The following is a 26,188-nucleotide window of genomic DNA, read 5'->3' as shown; positions in this document are numbered from 1 at the left end:
TTCCCATCAGTCTGTCTGTCTCTCCCTACCCCACTGTGGAAGGGGGTTTGTCGTGATGGTGTCTCCCACACGTTCCAGCCCAGATTCGGCTGACTTCCATGCTGTTTTTTTGCAGACCCCGTGGTGAAGGAGCAGTCCCAGCCTTCTGCAGACAATGCTGTGCTTTCCAGTGGCCTCACGGCAGCCCGGTGAAGACTTGGAAGGCGACGGGTAATGCGGCATTGATGCTTTGCCAATAAAACCAACCAACCAAACACAAATCTTGAAGGAAAACTACAATGTGATAAAAAGAAATTCTAGTCATTCCTTCTAAATGCAAAGAAGAGTAAAGACCTAACTGTCTGTCAAAAAGAAAGAAATCCCCCAGTACTAGTCTACAGGGAGCTGCCGTTGTGGCAGCGTGACGATGCACATAGTTCAGGATCTGAGGGAGCGCTCCCTTTGGAATGCATGGGAGAGGAGAGACTCGGAGTTGTTGTCCATTTACTTTTATTTAACAGGAGACCACTGTTGAATTAACCCGTTCAGTCAACAAGCTCTGAATATCTGACTTCCTATCTATTCCACTGTGGTCTGGGTTTCCTTTGGTGAGATTCAGGCTCAAGTTTTAGCAAAACGTCAGCAGTCTGTACTGACACACCAGCCTCATTTACGAAAAGGAGATATTAAAACAGTGACAGTATTTTTTTTTTTTAAGCTCTTTTACAAAGTCATGTTTTATGTATTTTTTTATGACATGAGCTCTCTAGGAAATGTACCTCATCCTTGCAGTTTTCTTCTAAGTGTATTCATTTGGGAGCAAACTGCAGTCATTCACAAGAGGCCCCTTTGCCGTCAGCAGGCATCACTTGAAACCTTGTGATGCCGTGAACAGGTCCATCTGTCTCATCAAAAGTTTGATGCGAAGTGCATAACTTGGAGCTCACTGTAACCTTTGTTGATTTGCCTAACCATAAAATCTTGTTGCTATTTTTTCCGTGTAGCCTTTTTTTTCCTTTTGCAGCCTTGTAAGGAAAATCTCACCATTTCCCAGCACATACATCCCAGTGTGTGCGCCTGTTTTCATGCACCTGTCTGAAACAGACACTTTTTGGTCACAGCCATAATGGAAGCTGGAAAGTCGGTCTTCAGGCAGGTTGGGGAATGAGAGAAACATCCTATTAGAATGTATTTAGAAAAGACCTATTGGGTGAGAAAAATGTACTCCCCCGCCACCACCACCCTTTTTGCCTCTTTATCCCCACGAGAAGCAATTTCCCTCTGTAATCAGGGTAAGCTGCATCTTGAAGCTCCGAGAGGTCATATGTGAACATGATGGCAGGGCTGTCCTCCTCACGTGCAGGGACTGGGGTGTTGTGTGCAGGGCCAGCCTGTTCCCCAACGACTGAGCAGAGCATCATACAAGGAGCCTGGGGGGTTAGTTGGAGCTCCTGGAGCCACTGTTAAAGCTTGGGATCCATTGTGCCAGCTTTCATGTTAGCAAAGGAAGCTAGATTCTACTTTAAGAAGTAAACAGTCAAGCTGATTTCATTCTGGGGACTTGTCACTAGTCTGGTTTGCAAGCAGTCCCCTCCCCCAGCTGCAGAGCCATGCCACAGCTGTGGGGACTTTACAGGTAGGCTAGAGCTCAAGGCGTCTACCCACATCAGACCTTAGGATTTCTTTATTAACTATTTAATAATGCCATACATTTTTATAAGGTTAGATTGTTTGTTTGAAAACATCTGTTTACATTCCATATTCCAATAAAATCGTATTGGTATTGGTAGCAGGTCCTATCTCTAAATGTAGATTGTATTTTTGTCGTTTGGTTGGTGGGAATTTAAAATGCAAATAAAACTCTTACTAGAGTTGAGCTTACAGATTGAAAACTAAAAATAAGACCCCAAAGCCAGAAAATCCATTCAGTTAGGATTCTCATACCAATACTACCTGCCTATATTGCACATTCTGTATATTGATGTATACATTTGTTCTACCTGAAAATGAAAGCCAAGGCATGAGCTCTCAGCTGGACCTGTATTGGTATGTCAGGCCGCAGGAGCCTTCTGATGTGCCCTTCTAGGCAGCACTGTTGGTAATTATCAGGGAGATGTGCCGCTGTGTGTCTTTTTTTGCCCCCTACCTCTCCCTCTCATCACCGCCTCTGTCACTCATTCTCTCCCCTTCCCCCCCACCTTTTTTTAAGTTGCCTGCCTGGACCAGGCAAAGGGAGCACACTGGAGGGTCTTGGTGAGGTAGTAACCCCAGTTCTTTCCCTCGGGTTCCCAGAGGCAGTGAAAGCATCTGGAGGAGTCTAGTCAGCTGAGGGATGGACTTCTGCCTCTCTCCGTTGATCATGATTTAGTTGGTGCGGACACAGCTGACCTGCCTATCCTGGGGCTCTGTGACTGCGGCTCTGACACGGGCATAATTCTTCTTTCTGTGCACGGTTTACTTTTCCACTGCCTGTACTTTCACTTCTCCTCCTACCTTAGACAGCATGACTGCGTTTAAAATGCCCGCCCCTTTCTGAGTCTGGTCTTAACACCTAGCTGGCTGGCTGCTGACTGTAGGTTGTTCTTTCCCAGACTGAAGTGAGTCCAGTCCATACCTTTTCTCTTACCCATCTCCAGAGCCATTTTGTGTCCAGATGTATCTAGCTCCCCTGAGATTTCAGAGTACTTAACCTGGGTTAGGAAATGGTCATGGAGAGTTCCAAAAGTGGAGGGGGGGCGGGGGCAGGGAAAGAAGATGAGAGAGAGAGAGAGTGTTTGTGTGTGTGTGTGTGTGTGTGTGTGTGTGTGTGTGTGTGTGTGTGTGTGAATGAGTGGGAGTCTGCTCTTAGACTCAGCTGTGGTGTATTTACCCACCCAATATCCTTTTCGGCCAGCAGATTATTTCTGAAGTTCATCTCAGTATTTTTGATTAGCCATTTTGTTTGCTTTGTTACCTTTAACCAGTCAAAAGTGCCTATGATAAGGACTTAGTTATTTCCTAAAGAAAAGCAAAAAATGTGGGGAACAGGGTAGTGTTACATTATCATCTCAGGTCCTGCCTGTGTTCTACGACATAGGCCTGGTATGGTGAGAACAAAAAGTTCCTATGCCAAATACCGATTGGTCTGTCAGGGCTGATGGGCCACGAGTGAGCGTAAGTGCACGGCTTGGCTTCAGCTGACAAGTCCCATGGTGAGAGCAGAACTGAGGAGATGCCAAGTGATCTTTCCATCTGCAGCTTGCTTGCAGTTCACTCTCCCTTGGATCGCATCAGCTGCCTGCTCCTGTCCCGTCCCTGAGGGAGGGGACCGGGTGGGAGAAGCCAAGTGGACAGTGCAGACCAAGCATTCCTGGGTCTTCCCACCAATGACAGCAGTGCCGATGGCGGCTCTCTGAGGCGCTTACACCCTGGCCGCCGCGCCAGGTCTAACAGACATTCTCTAGCACATCGCTGCTCACCAGGCTCAAAGCTGCTGTGTTCCCTTGCAGAGAAGGGAGGGACTCAGACTGCTTGGCTCGAGAAGACAGAAAAGCTTGTAAGCCGTGGGGGCTCAGGCAGGAGGTGGTTCAAAGGAAGGGAACCAATAAGAAAAACAGTCAAAGCAGAAATCTTAGGAGGGAGCATGACTTCTTGAGAGTTAGGGGGCACCACCTTCATGAGCTGGAATTGTGTCCTGAGATGGGCATGGCGCCTGGAGTGGTTCCAGCGGGACTGGAGGGTGGTGCCCTTGAGGCAGGTGCTGAGTCCCAGAGAGAGCTGGCGGCCATGGGTCTTGGTCCACACCTACTCAGGGAAATGACTTAGGTTCTCCCAGGTGCTGTATTAAGGATGGAAGCAAAACGATTTGGGGAACACAAGCAGCAATTGGAAGAATTTTTATATATGCATTGAAATGGTTCTAAGAGAGCCCACTTAGCCGTTTCCCATAATGCCAGTTCAGACCGCACAATTTGTTTAGAAACCTGTGTTACTGCATGAGCACCCACAGGAGAAAGCGAACTTCCCTCCTACAAATAAATAGGGGTGGATAATAACGGAGCAGAGTGAAGGTCATTGAAATCTAAGCCCTTCCAAAAGCAAAAGCAGGGTGCACAGGAGCACACGAGAAGCCAGTTTATCAGCGAGCTTAATCAATCTAAGATGGCATAACGTCCTGCTTTTAAAAAACTAACCCCAGGGTGGGAGTGGGGGAGGGGAGGTGGTGGTGAAACATCTGGCCAAGAAAACCAGTAGTAACATATACTTTTGAGCTGTATGGATGTGTTCATGGAAACGACTACAAGCAGGTGCCGTGGAGGCTGGGGAAAGCGATGTGATGGGTTATACAGCTGATGAGATGAGTACTTCTGTGTAGAGACTCAACAATGTGCTACAAATGTGATACTTAACCCTGAACTGCATGTATTGGGGATTGTTCAAAAAAAAAAAACTTTCATTGAATCAATAAATTAACAGTTTTGCACTTGCTGGCTTTTCTTGCTGTAAATGGTAACTAAGAGGTTGGGACAGAAATCTTGACACCCCATGGAAAGCTTGGATAAATCTTCAAGACCCATGGAGCCAACTATTTCCTTCTGTTTGCAGAAAAACACCACTGCCTGGGTTGTGATCCTTTCCAAGTGACCACTTCTGACACACTTGGCCACTTCTTTGTATCACTGGATGACTGATGTATGACTGGTGCGCTGCTGCCCTTAGAGGAAAGACAAATGCCATGTTCAATCCTGTTTTCCTAAATAAAAATTTTGATAACCACCAGCTTCCCAAGCGGGAGACCAGCTACTGCTGTGGGGACCTTAAGCTTGTATTTCCTGTGTCTTGGGGGAGAGGCGGGGTACACCTTGAACTGTAAAGATGTGTGTAAGGGGGTTGCAATGAATCCCCACCTTCGTGTGGGGTCAGAGTGGTGTCCCCGTGGGGCATGTGCAGTTCCTTCGTACCTGCTTCCCCCCCGGGCACCTGCTTCTGGGGCGGGCCCCTTTCAGTGCCCACCTTTCACCTCTGTGCCAGCGCGCTCTGCGGTGATGAACACCTCTCCCTGCCCCCGTTCCTTGCATCACAAGCAGGCACACACTATTGTGTGTCCGCCTTTGGCAGATGGTGGTGTCTTTAATTAGTGTGCTTCTCACTGATGGATCCCTCTGTGGCGCTGGATGCTTGGAAATCAGTTGCTGAAGTGCTTAAAGGCAAATAGTCCTTTCTTTCTTAACCTTTGTGCCATGTGGCCTTTGTTCAGGACCCTTCCTTGACCCAGGGAAGGTTTTCATGAAACGATGTTTCTGTGACCACCTCCCAGGGGCGTAGTCCCTTCTCTCCTTGCTGTAGCGCCGATCTCTGAGACCCAGCTTCTAGAATTCCACTGCTGGCGTCTCACTGCCCACTTCACTGTGCTGGACATGGAAGGAGAAATGGGGTTTTCAGGCCATGCCACACAGCTGCTCCCAGGGGAGAGTTAAAAATATTTGAGCTCCCTTTTTGCTCTTTGTTTATTAGTGGACTCGGCGCTTTCCCGGCGTAAATACAGTCATCTGATTATTAGTCCCTGAGATGTCCTCTTAGGTAAATTGGGTCAGGGCTGATGGGGATCTGGAGTTGGGCTGCTGAGCTTGTGGCTCGGCTGGCACAGAATGGTCAAGAGACTTCGGTGCTTCTAAATCCGTGTTCTGGACCCAAGAGGTGGGGAGGAGGCCTGGGGAACACACAAGATGTCTGGAGCTTTTCCCTTGCTGTCCCAGAAGGCCGCGCCTAAGACCACCTCTGTGAGTCGCGATTGCAAGAGGAAGGAAGAGGGTATTGCTTGAAACCTGAGACTATAAAGTTAGCTCTTACTAGGTTTTCCACAAAGTGGCATGGGAAAGTCCAGCTTGCACACTTTTCCCAGCACTCTTCCAGAGAAGGAAGCCGCAGGCAAGTGAAGGCCTGTCCTCACTCTGGGTCAGATTGATTAATGCCGTCTTTCCCCTCCTCCCATCTCTTTCCCCAGGTCTGTTGCGGTTCCTCCCACTTTTCCATAAGCAGAACAAGAACCAAATCAAACGTCTTAACGTGTGTAGAGAGATCACGTTCCGTGAGCAGACACAAAATGGTGGCAGGTTTGGCCAGCACGAACCAGACCAACTGAAGGGCAGCCCACCACCGTATATCAAACCTCACTTCTGAATGTAAAAGGTTCACACGCCTTTGGCTTCCTGTTGACTTCCTCCTGACCCAGAAAGCATGGGAAATGTGAAGGGTATGCAAAATGGTTGTTGGGTACTGTTGCTCCCCTGCGCCCCCTTGACTCGGCCTGTGGCCACCTGTTTTTCCAGCAGACCACATTAACTAGACGACCACAGACTCCACAGTGGGGGCACGGGGGTAATCTATGGCATGATGGGCAGTTACATATTATAATTTTAAAAGTATATATTATTGAATAAAAGGTTTTAAAAGAAATGTATGGAGAGTTTTCAGTGTGGAAGGGGCCATTAACCGAGACCTGTGGCCACAGAGGACTGAGTGAAATAGAAGAGCATTCGTGCCAGGTTCTAGCCAGAGGAAAGCAGGGGGAGTCCCAGAGGTGAGGAGGGCCGGTTTGAAGGACGCTTTTGACCAGAGATGAGAAGTCGAACAGGTATCACGAACTACTGGGAATGGGGCAAACCGCAGGTGACTCCAGTAAACTGGGCAAGCCAGGAGAGCCATGTTTTGCCTTGACCCTTCCTTCTAACCCAGTGATTAGGCAGTAGACAAATGTCATCTCTAGTGACCTCTGGAAGATGCCTTAGCCCCTTCTTTGCTTTTCTATTGCTGGTGTCTCCATAGTTCATTCCACCTCTCCATCCTGCCCCTCTTCCCCGTGGCCCCTTCTGGAAAAGCATCTTACTTTGGAGGCTGGTTGAGTCTGCTGTCGTGCAGCAGGGAAGGGGTCAGGGGTCTCAGGTCCAGATCCAAGGGCCGTTTCTCATGGCATTCGGAAGTTCTCATGAGCTGGAAGGAAAAGTGGCCCGCTCAGCTGTGAGAGAGGGTGTGATGGAAGCACCGGTTATATTTGTTAAGTGAAAACGAAACGCACTTTACAAATGAGCCTTCCCTGGCTCCCTTAGGCCTGCCCTTGCAGGACAGATGTGCCGCAGGGAGGTGAAAGCAGCCATAACGTGATGGCCACCCAGCTTTGCCTCTGGCTGTGGCCCGCGTCCTCCCACAGCCTGTAGAGAGCAGGCGCACCGGGCAGACCCCGATGCCCACACAGCTCAGGGGTGCCCATAGTTCCCCACAAAAGCCACTTGGTCCCACAACATTCCTTCTTCTGTCTTTGCTGCTTGTCCTGAACAGGTGACTGTGGGAACCCAGGTGTGGACACTCACAGTTTCTGAAGCAGTTGTGGGGGGAAAGCAAAGAGGCCCCTCGGGGTCACCACGGCATCACAGTGTCCCTTGGAGCAGCCTCTGTCGTATCCAAGCAGTTCCACAGGTGTGGGAGCCCGAGACAGTGCCTGCCCCCGGACAGCAGCGAGGAGGGCCCTCAGGCCCACTGCCAGCAGACTCTGTAAGGCCAACAGGACACCGAGCAGATGGACTTGGGACTTTCCAGCACCATCGCTGGCCTGGTTTTCTCAAGCAGGTGCTCTCGAGCGGCCCTTTTGACTCAAGGCTCTGCAGATTTCTCGTGGTCTCCCAAGTCTCTGGGGGACGGCTTCTCAATACCTCGTTACAATGAGCACAACCCCACAGCTCGTATAGACACGGTGCGTTGTGTGTGCACGTTTATGTACGTGGCACATTACCTCCGTGTTGACCTGCCAGCACTCGCAAGCCTTCCCAGAGGAGAGGGGTCTCTTCAGAGTAGATGTTGATCGACCTGGAACGCTTAAATGCCATGCAGAACTTGAATGCTAGCTCCCCATTTATCTTCTCAACCAAGGTGCTCTTTAACTTCCCTGTGGGAAAGTCTCGTTTTCCAGAAACCTCTCAAGCATATCAGATACATTTCTTTTTTGTGGATGATATACTGTTGGGTGGGAGAGAGTTTGTGGAATGAAGGGAAAGGAGGAGTTTTTGCCTAGGCTTTTTTTGACCTTGAGAGAAGGGGACAAGGGACCTGCTTAGCCAAAAACAGTCTATAAAGCTTATCCACAACATGCTTGGAAACCCAGAACACCAATTCACGTCTTTTCAATGCTCCTGCTTGTGTTTGGGCTGTTTAATGTTTATTTAACTTTTCTAATTACCAAAGTAACAATACGCTCACGGCAAAAAATTCAAATGTTACCTAAAAGCCAATTATGAAAGCCTCCCACCCCCCCCACACCCTGCCACACACACACACATGAAAACTCTTTCCTCCCTTGGAGGTAGCCATGGTTAAATTTGGCATATCTCTTGCGATTTTTTTTCCTTTGCATTTACTAACAGTTAAAAAATCATGACGATTTTTATTTTTACAGAAATATCATCAAGCTATGCAATTTTTTTTTGCAACCTGTGCTTTCCTGGAGTTGTGACAATTTCACCGTTAGCACGTTGAGATCTACTTCACCCGTTTTCGTGGCTGGGTGGTGTCCCGGTGTGTGACGTACTGCTGGCGAAGCAGCCCCTTACTGATGATAGACTGTCTGCAGAACTATGACCAGTACTGCTGCAGTGGACACATTTGCACATAAATTTTTACATGGTACACTGTGTGTGAGATAAAATCTTCAAAAGGAATTACTGTGCCATATGTTTTGCTTTCTCTTAGGGCATTGCCGTGATTCAGAGAAAGCAGGCTTCTCTTCTCTCACTGGTGTAGGTTGGAACTATGAAGCCTTTAGCCATGGATTCTTGCGGGGCTCTGTTAGGTACTCGGGACGTGTGTCCAGAGTTTTTGAGATTTCCAGGAAAACAGGAATGTTTGAAACCTGGAAAAAAAAAAAAGGTGTTGGTGCTCACATAAGAAAGTTACAAATAAAAAATTAATAAATGTAATTACATATCTTTCCAATCCTATGAGCTTCATTGTTATTTGCTTTAAAAAATAGTTTTCTCATCATAGTGAAGTGTCACAATCACCAAATCAAATAATTTCAAAAGCAATTTTTAAAGATCTTTTCGAGAAAATACAGGAAAAAAGTTACCTTAAATATGAAAAATGGCTACCTTTTAATATGTTTGAAGTGCTGTAGGGAAGCCTTCCAAAGTAAGCGTGCAGAGGGCTGGCAAATGTTCTAAAATATCCCTGGGCAGAGGGGTGGGTGTAGAATGGATGAGCACCAGTTTGAGGAGTATTCAGCAAGCTTTTAAAATGTGCATTTCAAATGCATGGTACTGAGTGAAGAGGCCAGACTCAAAAGGCTACTTACTGAGTAATTCATTTATATGACATTCTGGGAAAGGCAAAATGTAGGAAATGGAGAACACATCTGTGGTTGCCAGGGATTCGGCATAGCGGGGGGAGGGGAGTGGTAACGGGGGGAAATTTGGGGGTTGATGGAACTGTCTGTATCCTAAAAATGGCAATGGTTATATGACTCGATGCTTTTGTCAAAACTGTACACCCCCCCCAAGAAAAGAGTACATTTTACTGTATGTGAATTAAAAAATAAATTTAAAAAATAACAATAATGTGCAGGGGCCCAACGGAGTCCCATCCGAACTTCACTCTCAGACGTGCCCACCACTGGATCTTTTACTGATGTCAGGCCTCATGGTCTTTGGATACAACCACTGGCGCTGGCACGCAGTAGCCCTCCGTCCACCAGCCGAACACCCAGTTCCAAGGCACTCTTCCATCTTTGCTCCCAGCTAAAGGGTGTTTCTCCAGGCACAACTACTGCCCTTGTTGCTGTACCTTCCCATCCCGATCGGCAAGGAGGTGTAGGGCATAAACTCTGCCTTGCCGTGTGTGGCAAGTCCCTATGTCTCTCGGAGGCCAGTGTTCAGAGTTTCTGGGCTTTGACATGAACAAACACTGTCAACTTGGTCCTGGTGTCTGACCAAAGCCTTTGCACACTGAAAGGGATGCTTACCATTACTGGTGTTTCTAATAATATCTTAGTTATTAAAGCTGTACATTTAAAATCTTCTTCGTGTTCTTAACATTGATTTCCAAATCTTGTTCTAACTATAAACTAGTTGGTTTTGTATATAAACACTTTTGCTTATTCCTTGATCAATGCTCAATCAAAACGTAATGGGTTAAGCTGTAAATATTGTTTGTACACTTAGTCTAGTTTCCTTAGACATTTCAAAGTCACCCACATATTTCATCTGTTTGATTTCCATAAACATTTCCAATAGCTAACAGGACAGACCTAAAATCGAATGAAGCCTTCCTGAGCATTCAAATATGAACATACTTAAACTCATAGATTTAATAAATCAAAATCTTTTAATAGTAAATGTTTATAACTTAAAATGTCTTCAACATTTTTAAATTAAAATCGCAGATCTAATTTCACATTCCTTAAGCATTTCAAATTAAATTCGAAGTATCAGACTCTCCAGTGCGTTAAGTTATCTTAAATAACGAAATACCACAATAATCAGAAACTTATTCCTCACTTTGACATGGATTACTGATATCATGGGTTTGATTTACCTGCCATAATCTCTGTGGATGTTTTGACATCCTACCAAGGTAACCTATCTAAACTCAGGACTGTGATACATTCAGGGTCTGAGATTCTGGGCTGGTCAAGTACTGGTTGCTACTTCTGTAATGGTTTTACCCAAATTTCAGGTTAACAAACTAATCCCCTTGCAGTAGTAATGGGTTTTCAAGACCACCCCTATCTTGTACCTCACTCCATTGACAGAATTATGTTACCACTTCTGAAACTCTTAATGGCCTGATTTGCATCAGTTGAGCTTCCTCACCCACTACCTAATAAATTCTGCTTCCTTTCTATTTATTACTTTTTTGACTGACTCATCCACCCCATTCTAATTATAGAAATCATTGAAGGAAGCAACTCATTAGCAAGATTTTTCTTGTGTTTTGTCATTACATGACTTCAGGTTGATGAAGGGAAAACAATCTTAGAAAATTATAGTGTTTAATGAGTTTTTCTGTGACAGATGTCTGTGGTTTTAGGTTAATTTGGTCTACATTACCTTTGAAATGAAAGTAAATGTCAGAGATGATCATTTGGCTCTAGTCTACTCATCCATCCATGCATCCATGCATCCATCCATCCATCCATCCATCCATCCATTCATTCATTGTGTGTCTGCCATGGTGGTGGTACTGTGTAGGTGCTGGGATACATGCACAAAAGATAGTCTGCATCTGAAAAAAGCATGCCAAAATTAGGTCTACAATGGAGCCAACTCACTAATTTATGTTCTCCAATCTTTGATCAGATCATCTTTACTGTGCCAAGGCCATAATCACAATCAACTTTGAAACCCAACATAAGAAAGAACTGAGTACATTTCAGGCAGACATGTACTGAGAATGAGTAGTTAGGAGAAGCAAACACTCATTTTCTCCATCAGCTTGCTCATTGATTGGCTATCTGTTCAAGGCACTTGGGCCCACGCTTGGTCAAGGTTTCCATTTTAGTTGAGAATGCATGGAATGAGAGATTTGTGAGCAGGCAAATGGGATAGGTGAGCCCCAAGTCAGAGCAGAAGGAGATTTCTATTGGCTGGGTGGTGTGGAGCTACTGAGGCCGGGAGAGACAGAGCCTGTGCTGGGCCTGCAGTGACCAGGACCGCAGGTCCGTGACTCTGATTCACTGATTGAACACATACTTACTGCATTCCCACTTTATGCAGACACTTGGATTGGGTACTGGGAATACATCTATAAGCAAGACAGATCAAATTCTTTCTCCCAGAAGATCAAAATCAGGGGAAAGGAGATAGCAATAAGTAACTATATTGACTATGAAGTGATGGTAAGTGCTGTAAAAAATAATAAAGTGGGGTAGAGGGACAAATAGTTGGGGTGGGGGTGCCATTTCAGGTTAGTTGTCAAAGAAGTCCTCTGATGAGGTAGTATAGTGAGTTGAGTAGTGTCCCCTCAAAATTCATGTCCACCCAGAACATCAGAAATGGGCATTTATTTGGAAATAGGGTCTTTGTGGATGCAGTAAATTGAAGGTCTCAAGATGATGTCCTACTGGATTCAAGGTGGGCGCTAAATCCAATGGTGGGTGTGCTTACAAGAGGAGAGGACACAGAGGAAAGCGTATGTCAAAATGGCAGAGAGATTGGAGTGATGATGCCACAAGCCAAGGAGCACCTAGGGCCATCAGAAGCTGAAAGAGGCAAAGAAGGATCCCTGAAAATGTTAGTAACAATCAAGGGATAAAATGTTCACTGGCCTAAAGTATATAGAGTCCCCAGAAGTCACCCAAAAATAAGTTTCATATAAATATAAGTTGACTTTCTACTCTAATAAGATCCATATGTCTGGAAATTTTGGTTAGATTGTTCACAGGGTTGCTGAGAGGATTAAATGATTTAATAAAGGCTAAATCTCTTAGTATAGTGCCTGACACCTAATAAATGCTCAATTGATCTTAGCCATTTGTAGCCGTTTTGATGATGATGTTAACTGCAAACTCCTTTTCTGTCAGCCACAATACCAACCACAGGCCTGGGCACACCGTATAATATTGAAGTAGACGCTCAATGAGTGATTGGTCTCCAACATTTGGGATTTCTTCCCCACTGTGAAATATCAGAGCTTATTTTATGTCTTTTAAAAAATGTTCCAAGTATTACTCGATTTAAAACAGCTGGTGGTTCAACCCAACTTTATTTTATTAATTTCTGCTTTTGTCTTAATGTTCAGAATTTTTTGTTTGCTAGTGCATTCGTAATACATTTTCCTGAGAGCACTGGTTTGCATCCCACGAGATAACACGGTGTATTCATAGTGACTCTATTGATAAATAAAGCAATGATGCATATAAGGCGCTTAGCATAGTGAGTGCACAATAATGGTCGGGTGCTTTAACCTCATCCTGCACTTGGCCAACACCTATTTGACATTCTCAGAACACCAGGGAAGCAGTTGCTCAGCCAAGCCACCTTCCGCGCCTTTCTCCACTTTTCTTTTGCCCTTGTAACTCCTCCCAGTCTCTCGGGGGGGGGGGGGCAAGTCTTCCCGCCCCTGACCCCACCCCCGCCACGTTTCCTTGACACCGTGCGTGTGTACCACACATTCTATAATCCTCTGTCTCCTTCCGCTTTCTAAAAGCAACTGTGCAGGACTACGATGGAAAAATAGTCCCTTGGCTACAGAGTTCCTTCCACAAGGAGGAGGAACTGGGGCGGGGCTTAAGAGCGGAAGGAACAGGAAGTCCATGATACTTGTGGCAGGATTGGGCTCCGCGCGCCCAGAGGGCGGGTCAAGCAGGCGGAGGGATCCATGTTACGCGGCGCACGGCCCACCGCCTCCATTTAAGGCGGGGAGAGCGGCGAGGGCGGCAGTTGCTGTGGTTTCCGAATTGAGGTGGCTTTTTTTCTTGTGGGAGCTGAAGTTTTAGGACGTAGCGTCTCGCGTCCAAGTTTAGCTGCGGGTGACTACAGATCAGGCGGTCAAGAGCGCAGCTTCTCATCTTCGGACCAGGGTCGGCCCTGCTTTCCCTTCGCCTCTTGGTTCCCGTATCTAGGTCGGCTCCGGCGCGGCTGGGAAGGCCGCGGGCGAGATGTTCAAAAACACATTCCAGAGCGGCTTCCTCTCCATCCTCTACAGCATTGGCAGCAAACCCCTGCAGATCTGGGACAAAAAGGTTAGGAGCTGGGGGACGGTGGCTGGGCGGGGTGCAGGGGCCGCGCCCCCTCCTTGTCCCGGGGCTGGGGACGGGGTGGCGGGTAGTTGTGCCGAGTTGGAGCTCCAGAGAGGCCAAGCGGGCGCTGCTGTGACCTGTCCCCAGGCTGGCGTGACAGAGGCGCGAGGTGGGGACGTCGTGTCGGCAGCGGGGGGCGGGGGTGGGGTGCGTGTGGGGTGGGCGTGGCTGGGGTTTAAGTGTCCTGCGGCCATGGTGTGGTTGGGACAGTGGTCCCTCGCCGCCGTCTTGACTTGGTCAGTCAGTTCCTCAGAGAGAGCCTTGGTTTCCCCCTTTATATAGTGGGATCGATAGTGCCCATCCCCTAGTGTGAAATGCATAAACTTGAGGTTGCTTTGGGAACATACAGATGAAAGAAGCTCCTGTTCACTGATTTCACAAATATTTACAGATATCCTGTTTTGTGCCAGGCACTGTGCTGGGCACAAGACACAGAGCCTTTGTTCCAGGCACCCTTATAGGGGTACAGCCAGAAGGCAGTTATGTTTGGATTTCATTCATTTGCTCCTTTCCTTCCAGTGATGTCAAACAAGGCAGAGTTCGTGGCTTTTGGCACCTGCTCCACATTCATTGCTACTTGGGGTCTGCGCTGTGCCTTCCATGCTTGATGTCTACATCAGGAAAATTGCAAAATGGTGATAAAGTTTTGTTTGGAGTAATAAGCTCAGAGCCAAGTATCAGCCTCATTATTTTTATTGAGGTGTCCACTGGATAACACTTTCACTGACCCCAGGAGATGATGACCCTGTCCTTCATCTCCTGTCTTTTTGGAGCTGTTGAGTAGGGGACATGTGTGTCAAGCATGCTGTGAGTTGGTCTGCATTTTATTACTTCATTGTTCCATTTCTCATGCATGTTCCCAGTCAGCTGTACCCTTTTTTTTTTAAAGGGTGAGTTAAGACAGGTACTCTATTGCGGAAGACAGGTGATTCCTCAGGGGATCACAGAAAGAAGTGTTATGTTGAATGGTGTTTTTATAGAGATGGATGTGGAGTAATCTAAATAAGCAGTTTATTGGTAATGAAGCCAAGAATCTTGGATTTCATCTCAGAACAAGTCTTCGTTTTCCTGTATCCACAGAGAAGCGTTTTGGGCCACACAGAGATTGGGAGAGAACACAGATAGCCTTCTGCCTGTCATCACTAGGGATTTCTGCATTTCCAAAGCAGTTTTGAGGGTGGTGTGTTCTTAATGTCATTTTTATAAGATAGTTGAAAGATCTGAATATAGTAAGTTGTTTGGGCCTTATGCTTGGGTGAAAAATCTGACTAACTTTCCTCTTTCACAGTGCTTCTATCCACAAGTTCAGGCTAATACCAAGAGTATTACACAGGAAAGTGGTTCCTTAATGTTTTCCCTGCGTACTGAGGTTTTCAGTTCCATGGTTTTGTTCACATTGGAATAAATACTGTAAACTCTGAAATTGCATCTCTGCAAAGAGAACCTGAAGTGAATGTCCCTGAGAACTTTGTAAGGATGATGGGTTCCCAGCTGTGGCTCGGCTTAACTTATGGGCTGTCAGGAGGCATGGAGAGAGTGACCTTGTGTGCTGTTGAACATGGAATTGTAACAAAAGTGTCAGTATGAGGCAGTTGAACTAGAGGATGGGACTTGATCTAGGAGAGGTTTACAGAGCAGGTCAGAGAACTTAACTAACACTGAAAAACTTCCAGCAGTAGAGAGGCCTCAGCATTTCTAGTAGGTGAAACTTGCCAGAGTTGTCCATTTTAACCCTTCCGGGGTCTAATCTTTTGTAGTGTGTTTTATTTTTCAAATGCAGCTTTTTGACTAGTCAACATGTTTACACACAGAATATAAAAGCAAAGTAACCATGGTGCACTGTGTCCCTTAACAACGCCACTAGAGGTCGGATGGTACCCTGATGACATAAACACGTGTGAAAACATTAGAACAACTGGCGGGGTTACACGGAGTAAATTAAACAGACATTTTGGCAAAGAAAACATTTAGAATAGCACTCATTTTGAGCAAAGTTCTGGTAATAGTAAAAGTTAATTATGTTTCTACTTTTCGTATTTAGACTGAAAAGTATTTAGGGGTGAATTTTTTCCCCTGGGGCAAGAGAAGGGAAGGGAGGAAAATGGCAATTTTGGGGTCAGATCCATAGGCTTTGTGCTATATGACAAAATACTCAGAAAGTGTTGGGGATCCAACCCAGTTGGGGAAACACTGGGAACTGATATACTTATCAAAGATTGATTGAACAACAGTTAAGTCACAGGCACTGTGTAGATTTGGGGAGGTACAAAGAGAGAAGAAGACATTTTCCCTGCTCTCAGGAAGTAAGGCAAAGTTGTAGTGAAGGCAAAGTTTGATGGAGGGAGGGATGGACTGCCCACATTTATCTAGAAATGACCCTGAACTTTGCCAGTAGGTACATATGGCTATTTTTACTATTTTGATTTCACAAACTTTACTATTCTCCTTCCCAACTTTATGAAGACGGAATTTCTATAGTTTGTTTTCTGTGAAGAATAATCTTGGAAAAATTAAGTTTGTCTTCTGTTTAGGCTCTGTGTCTTCTTATGAACGTGAGGAGTGAATGCCATATTCCTAATACCAGTGAATTGACAAACTCCATTTTCATGGGTGTGGTTACTAACATTTGTAACATCTGCATTTATCCTATACTCTTTGAAGTTCATACCCCCCCCCATTCCATCCTTCAAATCTCAACTTAAACATTATTTCGTTGGAAGCTTAGGTCTCCTCTGTGCACCTGTGGCCCTCTACATCACACTGTATGGCAGTTGCCAGTTTATTGTGTATTTCCCACTAGACTGCAAGTTCCTTAAGGGGAGGAAAAGTATTTTACCTTGAAACCCCAGGGCTAGAGTTGGGACAGTGTGGATTTGTGTCCTGGCTCTGCCCTCTGTCCTGTGCTGTGTAACCTTGGGCAAGTACTTACCTACTCAGTTTTCTCATTTTGTAGTGATGCCACCTCCTCCCATGGTCATGGAGATTAGATGACGATGTATATAAAATGCTTGGCAACAGAGTTATGGCATACAGTATTAAATAGGGTAGGAAACCGAGGAATTTGCCCAAGAGTAAATAAGTCTAGGGGCGCCTGGGTGGCACAGTCGTTAAGCGTCTGCCTTTGGCTCAGGGCATGATCCCAGCGTTCTGGGATCGAGCCCCACATCAGGCTTCTCTGCTGGGAGCCTGCTTCTTCCTCTCTCACTCCCCCTGCTTGTGTTCCCTCTCTCGCTGGCTGGCTGTCTCTCTCTGTCAAATAAGTAAATAAAATCTTAAAAAAAAAAAAAGTAAATAAGTCTATAACTGATGCCTAGGAATAGGAAGTGCAGTAAAGTCAGACTTCAGAAATTAGAATAATTTTGTCATTGTACCCGGGCTTTCCCAGTCCAAAAGCCTTAACACGGCTCTCAGGACACACAGCACATGGTCTGGTGCCCACTTCACTGGTTCTCCAGGCTCACCTCTCCCAGGCTCCCCACCTTAGCAGTGACCTCCTGCTGAACTCAAAGAGGTCGTGTTCTCGAACCTTCAGGCTTCTGTACCTGCTGGGACCCACCCTGCCACCTCCTCATTAGTCTCTAGGTCACAGTGCAAAGGCACCTCCTCAGGTTACATTAGTTTATATCCACTCGCCCGACAGGTTAAGTTCACTTATATACCCTTATAGAACCTCTACTTCCTTTTCATCGTACTCCTCGTACTTGAAATTAGCTTCCGAAAATCTATGCCTGGTTGCACTGTAAAATTCCTGATGGAGACCTCTGCAATAAAAACAAAAACAAAAACTTATCTGTTTATTTGAGAGCCCAAGAGAGAGGGTAGGGGAGAGGGGCAGAGAGAGAGGGAGAGTATCTCAAGCAGACTCCCCGCTGAGCCAGAGGCAGAAGTGGGGCTTGATCCCAGGACTCTGAGATCATGACCTCAGCCAAAACCAAGAGTTGGACCTTAACTGACTGCACCATCCAGGAGCCCCAAGACCTCTGATTTTTCAAACCAACAGCTTAGGAGAAATTGATGTTCCCTTAACTTCTGGGACCAGCAAATATTACATTTACTAAAGGACTTTTACGTTTAATGTAGACATTACTTCTGGTTTGTAAAGAAAATACCAGATGGTTCTATTCCCATTTATGCCTGTATAAATCATACAGTTTTCACATTTCAACATATAAATATGTCTAAAATGCTAAAAGTCTACTAGATGAGGATGTTAATTTCATATCATCTTCTCTACCTTTCTCGCCTCTCACCTTGTCTTTCAGCTGCTGCTGATTCTTGCCTGTTCCAAAGCTAAATATTAGAACCAGACTTTTTGTGGGTGTTGTTGGAAAGTATTAGATTCCCATTCCCTGTTCCTAATTTTATTTATTTATTTTCCCTGTTCTCAATTTAAAAAATGAATTGTCTCCAGAAAAGTAGTTTCCACACCCTCGTTTTTAATTAGCAAACCTTATTGGTAAATTGTTAAACTGCTGCGGTTTCCAGTAGCAGAGTCGAGGGCATTTGGACGGGAAGGTAGTACAACTGTTTTTTTTTTTTTTTCCAGACTTTCCCTGGATCAGTCTGATGATGTTTCATATTCTGAGGAACAGCTTTTACTATAATTGGACGAAGGCATGGGTTTTAGTTATACTTGCCCTTGCAAGGCATTTCTACGAAGACTGGTTAGCAATGCACTTAATTGATCCATTGGAGCTTGCGAAGCCCAAGACTCAAGACAGAGCTATGCCCAGCTCTCCCCACAGAGGTCTCCCTCTGCCTGTTTTCAGACTTAGATCCCAGCCCCTAGCTGTGGGCAGAAACTTTGCTGCTGAAATGGACAGCTCTCATGGCTTAATGTAAATTGGAGCATGTGTCATTAAGACTAGGATGCCAGATGGCTGAGGGCTCAGCTGTCTGCCAGGATAAGTGGGTGGAGCCAGAGAAATGGAAGGTGGGGGTAGGGAATGCATACAACTCATGTGTTATTTTTAAAACACTTGAAGAAATATGGAGCATTGGCCAGCTTCCTCCCTATCCCAGGAGTACTTTTTTCCCCTCAGCTTGACCCTCCTCCCTGGAGCTTACATTGAAAAAAAAAAAAAAAATCAGTGTTCTTTATTAGTTGCCCCAGCAACCATGGAAAGCCTGGGAGAGTGATTGCAAGAAGGGCTTGAAGGTTCCCTTCCTGGTGTCTGCAGAGGCTGAGAACTGTTCTCATTTGCAACAGCTAGTAGCCTGGGTTCTGCCACTCATAGCTTGGGAGTGGCGGGGGGGGGGGGTGCGGGGGGGTCTATAACGGATGCCTAGGAATAGGAAGTGCAGTAAAGTCAGACTTCAGAAATTAGAATAATTTTGTCATTGTACCCGGGCTTTCCCAGTCCAAAAGCCTTAACACGGCTCTCAGGACACACAGCACATGGTCTGGTGCCCACTTCACTGGTTCTCCAGGCTCACCTCTCCCAGGGTTGGGGGGGATTGGTGGGGGTAGGGAGTACATAAAAAAAAGTAAGATTGGCTTTGCTTCTTTTTTGGAGGAATGAAACACTTGTAGCCCACACCTTGATAGTAGGAATGTGTCATGAAATAAAAAAGAATTGACAAGTCAAAAACAATTGGCACTTTCTCATTTAGAGAGGGAAGTAAAATAAAACCCACTTCCACTGTAAGCAGTAAATGCTGACCAGTTCATTTTATCTTCATTTCAAAGCCAGGCCTGCTTAGCGACCTCTGAACTGGAAGGAGCTAAGGAAAGGAAGTCAATGCTTTCTGAGGCTGTGTATCTTGTTATATGTGTTTGTCAGAAACTGGACTGAGGAGGGGTTGGCTTCCTGGAAGATCTTTACAATTTAAGGTGGTGACAGCCAGATTGCCAGGGTGGTTGGGAGGCCTTGCCCCAAATTGTCCACCCCCCCTTTTCCCTTTGATCCTAGTTTTAGAGCCTAGAGAGGTTTTGGAAGGTTTCCTTTCAGTGCTCATATGTCTAATTAATTGCACCCCCACCCCACCCCTCTTTTCCAGTGAGTTTGTATTTGCAGCCCTGTGAACTTAATAAAGGAGAAAAATCATAATTCACTAACAAATCAACTTAATATGATTTGAAAGCTCTGGCAGCTGATGATATGAGAATACTTAAAACTCCAGAGAGACTGGTGGGCATTCCTTTGAAAAAACTGCCTTTTTCCTGAGTTCTCTTGTTTTATGGACTATGTTAATTAACTTCGTAAGAATTAAGTCTGTGAGTGTGGTGGTTGATGTGTTGCTGAGAGAAAATTTTCTTTAGGAAGTTATTGAAAGTCTAACTAAAAATGAGCTTGCCTCTGGGGCAGAAGCAGAAGAGAATACACAAAGTCTGTTTTGGCTTCCAGTCTGTTGGCTTCTGCGTGCAGTGTAAGGCATTGTTTTCTTCTGTAAAGACTTGAATAATCGCATTTGCTGGGGTGAAGTCATCCGCTATAAACTTTGAGATGGGCAGAAGCAAGTTTCCTAACATTTCCTCCCTGTGAAATCTGGCTGGACTTTCTGGAGCTGAGAGAGAATTCTCACTGTGCTGGGAGAGACCTTCTGGATGTAAGATCTGAGGCCATGCTTTCAAGCAGCATTGGGTAAATTGCAACAAGTTGCCTTTTAGTTGTCCTTGAGCCCTTGATCTTTTCAAGTTAACCATCTGATTGTTGCATTATGTACCTTTTAAAAAAAGAATGAAGCTATATTAGATAACTGTAATTGTGTTAGAATAATTAGCAATATGTTATAAAATTAGTGTTTGCATCTTGTTGGAATACTGGCGGCTCTTAGCAATATGACTGCATCATGTTATTTGGAAATGGAAATAATTTCTCATTTGATTCCTCCTTCACCGACAAGTCTGCAGCTTGGGCTAGCAAACAGAGGAGGAATATTGCCACTTCGGTCCAAAGTATTTATATGGGGGATGAGGTGGGCAGTGTTGGCATGTACTACACAGACCCAAGGCTTTGTGCTCTTAATCTCCCTGGGAAAGAGGCCCAGAATTCGAAGCAGGAGGGCATTGGGTGTCGCCAGCTTTGTTTGAGAAGCACTTCAATGTGACATTTGTGTCTTAAGAACCTAAGAAATGCTGCATTGGCAGAGATCTGGGGCCCATCCACCATGCATTCTGTCTCTGATAATGGGCACCAAAGGCTGATTTGTGGGAAAGCATTCTTCTCCCTGGCAGCCTCCCTGGCTTTGTGATATACCCCAGGCTCTCTGGCTTCCTATAATAGTCCATGGTGGATATGTTATCCAGGAATTTTTTAAAAATCCTCCTTGAATCTATTCATTCTTGCCAACTCTCAGGGTGACAAATTCCAGAAGTCAGCAAATATTTGAATGCTTAGTTTGTGCCTAGCATGGTACTAAGCATTGTAGAAGAGACCAACAATGCTTAGTACTTGATCCCTACCTTTGAGGAGACAAGACTCAGTTGCATCTTGCAGAAAAAGCTGGGCAGTGGTGTCAGATGTCACATGGGAACACCAAGCACACCATAAGCAGATCAGATTCATAGGAACACAGGTCACAGAGACGAGGTCTAAACACAAAATGCCATATTATTAATAATCCCTTGTGAAAAATACAACTATCTGTCAGACTTGACACTGTGCTCTCTCTTTATATGCAAGCCCAGTGGAAGGCCAAAGGATTGAGTTCTTGACTCTGACAGGCCAGTACAGCCATTTTCACTCTACCTGGAAAAAGACTACATGCTTTTGGTGCCTACTGTTCTAAAGCTGGTTGATCTTTTTCATGTGTGAGTACACGCGGCCCTAACAGGCCAGCCCCATGTCACAATGCCTGTGCCCGACTCTGCTCCATCCCTATAGGTGCTTTAGAGTTGAGAGCTTGAAGGTAATTGTGCTTTCCTGAATTATTTTGAGAAGGGAAACCTGTGTTGAGTGTTGATCCGTCCCCATCTGTACCTCCTACATATGCAGCAGCAGACAATACAAAACAACGTGGGATAAAGTGCTGAATTATGTCCTCTAGACCACATGAGCCAGACGAGCAGATCAGAAAGAAGAGAGGTCCGTGTGGGATGAAATGCTAAAGAAGGCTTCTGTGTATGGCAAAGATGAGACTTGAATTCTTACTTTAGAAAGTTGAAGTGTAAGAGACTCGTAACGATAGAGAACAAACTGAGAGTTCCTGCGGGGGAGGTGGGTGGGCGATGAGCTAGATGGGTGATGGGCACTAAGAAGGGCACTTGTTGTGATGAGCACTGGGTGTTGTATCCCACCAGTTCAGTGAGTCACTGAATTCTGCTCCTGAAACCAGTATTACACTGGGTGTTCGCTAACTAGAATTTAAATTAAAAAACAAAAAACCAAAAACTTAAAAAGCTGAAATTTAGGGAGCAGAAGGTAGGGAAGGTAGGAGCACAGTACTAAGCATTGTAGGAGACAGAAACGATGCTTCCTACTGGGGGCAGCATGCTTTCATGTTTTGGTTGCCACCCTCCTTCTCAGTGGCACTCAGCGTTCGGCCTTTCTGGCCGGAGTGCATGAGGCAGTGCAGGGCAGCGGAAAGCCTGGTCATTAATCCTGACTCTCTCAGGATCCTCATTTGCATTCCCCGGGTGTCCATGTCCACATCTGTAAGGTACCACCGACTTTGTGATTTCTCTTGTTGTTAGGATTAAGTCAGAGAGTGTACATGAATGTCCCTGGTGCGCAGTGCATACAACATTATCCTGATGTACAGATTGCCAGGTCACCTGCGGTTCCTGCGCTCGTTGATGGGACCCTGTCACAAAGTTCTGTGCTATGCCCCAAGGGCTACTGTGGTCTTCTTTAAATGGTCCCATTTGGCCTTCAAAATCTTAACAAGGTTATTGCCAAATATTTCAGTACTGATCAGTTTAATTTTCTTCATTGTAGGTGCGGAATGGTCACATCAAAAGAATCACTGATAACGACATCCAGTCCCTGGTGCTAGAGATTGAAGGAACAAATGTCAGGTAAGCGGCCCCTCCGTTTGCCCAGAGACACTGTGCACGAGCAAGGCAGTACTTCATAGAGGTTAATAGCACAGACTGCGGGGCCGACCATCTGCTTACACCTTGCCTGGGGCAAGTTACTTAATCCCCTTAGGCCTTAGTTTCCTCATCTGTAAAATAGGGATAACAGGACACCTTCGTTATGGGGTTATTGTGAAGATTAAGTAAGTGAATTGTGTATGAGCACACTTAGGGCCTGCACAGCCCGTAGTAAGTGCTGTGTGTTAGTTATCTTATTATTAATACGTAACCAAGGCTTGTGGACGTGCATGGAGGGGTGGCACTAATCATCCCGTGGGTGGCCTGGGCCACAGTGGTCTTAGTTTGGGTTTTCTATCACTTGATGGTTCTCTTAGACCAGAGGGGAGTCTTCTTTGACTGGAGGAAATTGCTCAGCTCATTGGCCTGGCTTTGTTTTTCAGGTATTTTCTTGCTGATGTCTAGCTCTGTGTGAAGCTTTTGTTTCAGGGTCCAGCATTGTTTTTTTTTTTAAAGCCTCAGGATTGAGGGATTATTGGATGATGTATCTGGATCTTTTAGATCTACTCTCCAATTCACCTCTTGGACCGAGTGTTTTCGCAGTGTATACCACAGAAGAAAAGGCACCTGGTGTGTTTATTAGTGTCTCCTCTCTCTGCAGCACCACGTATATCACGTGTCCTGCAGACCCAAAGAAGACATTGGGGATTAAACTTCCCTTCCTCGTCATGATTATCAAAAATCTGAAGAAATATTTTACCTTTGAAGTACAGGTTAGTAGATGCATACGAATGTGTATACTCTTCGGTCTGCCAGGGGGATGGCCTGTCAACTTGCAGGAGAAGAGTAGCTCTAGGAAAGTACCCTTACTCTTTTGCGTGTCTTCGTTTCTGCCTCTGCTAGACACTTGATGCAGCCGTTATTATTATGATATAAATTTGGTGTTAGTACTCAACCTTTAACGCAAAGTTTTCAAAGGAGAAGCAAGCACCTAGAAAATCTGAATGATAGCTACAGGATTTCAAAGCTTGAAGGTTAGAGTAGTGTCCATTCAATACTGGTTATTGTAGGCCTGTGTTCTAGTATTTTTGATTTTTCAAATGGAAGAACGTTTATGAAATCATTCTGTGGTCTCTTGGCCCTCGGCTGTGTCATGTGCCCTAAGCAGCTGGTGTTGTCTCGGCAACGGACAAGATAAACTTGCTCCTTCCGGGCCATCTGCATCCAGTGTGACCTGTATCTGGTGTGTTTATTCTCCCTTGGGCCTCAGCCTTGGGAAACCGGGCTGCGGGAGCTCAGGCCCTTGCCTCACCAAGGTTGTTTGCTTCTTCCAAGGTAGAGTGAATGTGGTGGCTCTTTTTCTGTGTTTCACAGGTGCTAGATGACAAGAATGTGCGCCGGCGGTTTCGGGCTAGTAACTACCAGAGCACCACCCGAGTCAAACCCTTCATCTGTACCATGCCCATGCGGCTGGATGATGGCTGGAACCAGATTCAGTTCAATCTGTCAGACTTCACTAGGCGGGCATATGGCACCAATTATATCGAGACCCTAAGAGTGCAGGTACTGGCTCCTTTTCTGATGGAGCCCCAAACGGGAGAGGGGAGTGTGTGCTGCCTGTCACTGTCCAGAGGGCTCAGAGACGTCCAGGACACATTCAGGTGTCCGCTCAGATACAGTGGGAGAACACAGCAAGCAAAATACCGCTCTTGCCAGAATCCATAATATCCCTAAGCCAGGCTGAGGAGATGCCAGAGAGATGAAGCTCTGACAGCATCATGGGAGGGGCTCCAGGAGAAGCAGGAAAAGAGGAAAGCCAATCATATTTTGTCCCTTAAAATAAGTCTTGCACCCACAGATCCATGCAAACTGTCGCATCCGACGGGTTTACTTCTCAGACAGACTGTACTCAGAAGATGAACTGCCAGCAGAGTTCAAACTATATCTCCCAGTTCAGAACAAAGCAAAGGTAAGCTGCCCTTCCTCAGAGGAGGCCAGATGGTGAGTTGGGGAAGCTGGAAAGTGCGCTCGTCTGAGGTCAGCCGCAGAGCCTCTCCATGTTGACATGGGGGCTGGAGCACCTTTCATCCTACAATCTTCCTAAGGTCTTCTTCCACCATCAGCCCTGAGTCAGGATCAGTCCTGTGCAATGTTCTGTTACTGCTGTCTCTACCTGCACAAGGTGATCCTGCCCCTCTCGTGGGGACAGCCTGCTGCTTCCTGCTCACAGACCTTCCTTGGAGAATGTCTTCCATCCGAACCTCTTTAGCAGCCCCAAATTACCAGCAGCCCGTTGGGCTCCTCTAACAAAATGGTGGCTGCTTACGTGCCTGACTGCTGCTGACATTACGCATTTCCGCACAGCCCAGCGTCCCCTCCGGTGTCATCAGAGATTGGGGTGGGGGGTGGTCAGTGGCACTCACCATTTATTTTCTGATAACTTAAACTGATGCTTCTTCTGTTTGTTTCTTTTTCTCCAGCAATAACTGGAATGCAACTCTAAGGGATAGCCCCTGGACATGGCTCTTAGTTTAAAAAGGAAACTACCTGGAGGACAATGCAAAAAAACAAATATTTCTATTAGTTTACTGTGCTGTGGTTCTTTTATCTATTACTTGGTGTTCCCTGTTGTGGACACCAGTGACCATGCCATAATGCAGTAATTGCATTGTAAATACAGTGGGGAATTAGCCGTCCTTTGGAATATGAATGCTGCAGTTTATCCTGCTGCCTGCCTCAGTGTGTGGGGAGATACACTCACCACGAACTTACAGATTTAAAAATGTCCCATAAGGCAATTCAGACCAATATTTCTTCCTACGGTTTGTTCATTGTTTTATATATTATCTAAATATATGTATATGCTGTGTAATACTCATAATCCGGAAATGAATAAAATACTATATTCTTGGTTTGTAAATTTGTTCTTAGTTTATTTTTTTAAATATTTTTCTTTCCTTTGTGATATGAACATAGCGCTCTTTCCAAAGAATATCCCATACACTCGTGCTATGGAATAGCTTGCAGTAAGCACTTAAAGACCAAGACAGACCTATAGATACTGATTTAGAACAACTTCCAGGATGAACTAAATGGAAAAAAATGTGAACAGCGTTTGACCAGTAGAATCATCTTACTGGGGGTCAGGGCCCATGTCAAGCTTAAGACAAAGTGGCATCTAGTCCAGATGGCTCTTTGTATTATTATTATTATTATTATTATTATTATTATTTAATTATTTATTTGCTTATTTATTTAGAGAGAGTGAGCGTGGGTGAAGGGGCAGAGGGAGAGAGGGTGAGAGAATCTGAAGCAGACTGAGCTGAGTGCGGAGCTTGACGTGGGGGTCCAATCTCACGACCCTGGGATCACAACCTGAGCCAAAATCAAGGGTCAGATGTTCAACTGACTGAGACACCCAGGCACCCCCAGAATGCTCTTCGATTCCTTAGGAAGTTGTCCTGTTGGAG

General features: G+C 45.6%; 2 protein-coding genes across 5 annotated transcripts in view; both read left to right on the top strand.

Moving 5' to 3' along the window:
* CSNK2A2 (casein kinase 2 alpha 2) overlaps positions 1-6,414 on the top strand; it is a 37,082-nt gene extending 30,668 nt beyond the window's left edge. For 3 of the 4 annotated variants that reach the window (XM_045806896.2, XM_045806895.2, XM_045806892.2), the window contains 2 exons: positions 116-210; positions 5,963-6,414. In XM_045806896.2, the coding sequence (XP_045662852.1) occupies positions 116-192 (77 nt within the window). In that variant the 3' untranslated portion in view covers positions 193-210; positions 5,963-6,414. Of the gene's footprint in view, positions 1-115; positions 4,442-5,962 lie in introns of those variants that run through there. The other variant, XM_045806893.2, reaches the window with a different exon arrangement.
* Positions 6,415-13,343: 6,929 nt separating this feature from the next.
* CFAP20 (cilia and flagella associated protein 20) lies at positions 13,344-25,638 on the top strand. The gene is made up of 6 exons (XM_045806891.2): positions 13,344-13,684; positions 22,621-22,700; positions 23,380-23,491; positions 24,093-24,281; positions 24,577-24,687; positions 25,199-25,638. The coding sequence occupies exons 1-6, from the start codon at positions 13,601-13,603 to the stop codon at positions 25,202-25,204; spliced, it is 582 nt and encodes a 193-aa protein (XP_045662847.1). The 5' UTR covers positions 13,344-13,600; the 3' UTR covers positions 25,205-25,638.
* Positions 25,639-26,188: the final 550 nt, after the last annotated feature.

This window comes from Ursus americanus, chromosome 21 (genome assembly GCF_024610735.1).
Source record: "Ursus americanus isolate L20-20 chromosome 21, mUrsAme1.1.p, whole genome shotgun sequence".
In the NCBI taxonomy this organism is placed as follows: Eukaryota; Metazoa; Chordata; class Mammalia; order Carnivora; family Ursidae; genus Ursus; species Ursus americanus.
Note: the sequence above shows the minus strand (reverse complement) of the source record. Positions and strands in the feature narration are given on the sequence as shown.

Coding starts and splice junctions, on each gene's coding strand:
- CFAP20 (XM_045806891.2), top strand. CDS start 13,601: ATGTTCAAAAACACATTCCAGAGCGGCTTCCTCTCCATCCTCTACAGC. Junction 13,685..22,620: donor TGCAGATCTGGGACAAAAAG/GTTAGGAGCTGG, acceptor TCTTCATTGTAG/GTGCGGAATGGTCACATCAA. Junction 24,282..24,576: donor TCGAGACCCTAAGAGTGCAG/GTACTGGCTCCT, acceptor TTGCACCCACAG/ATCCATGCAAACTGTCGCAT.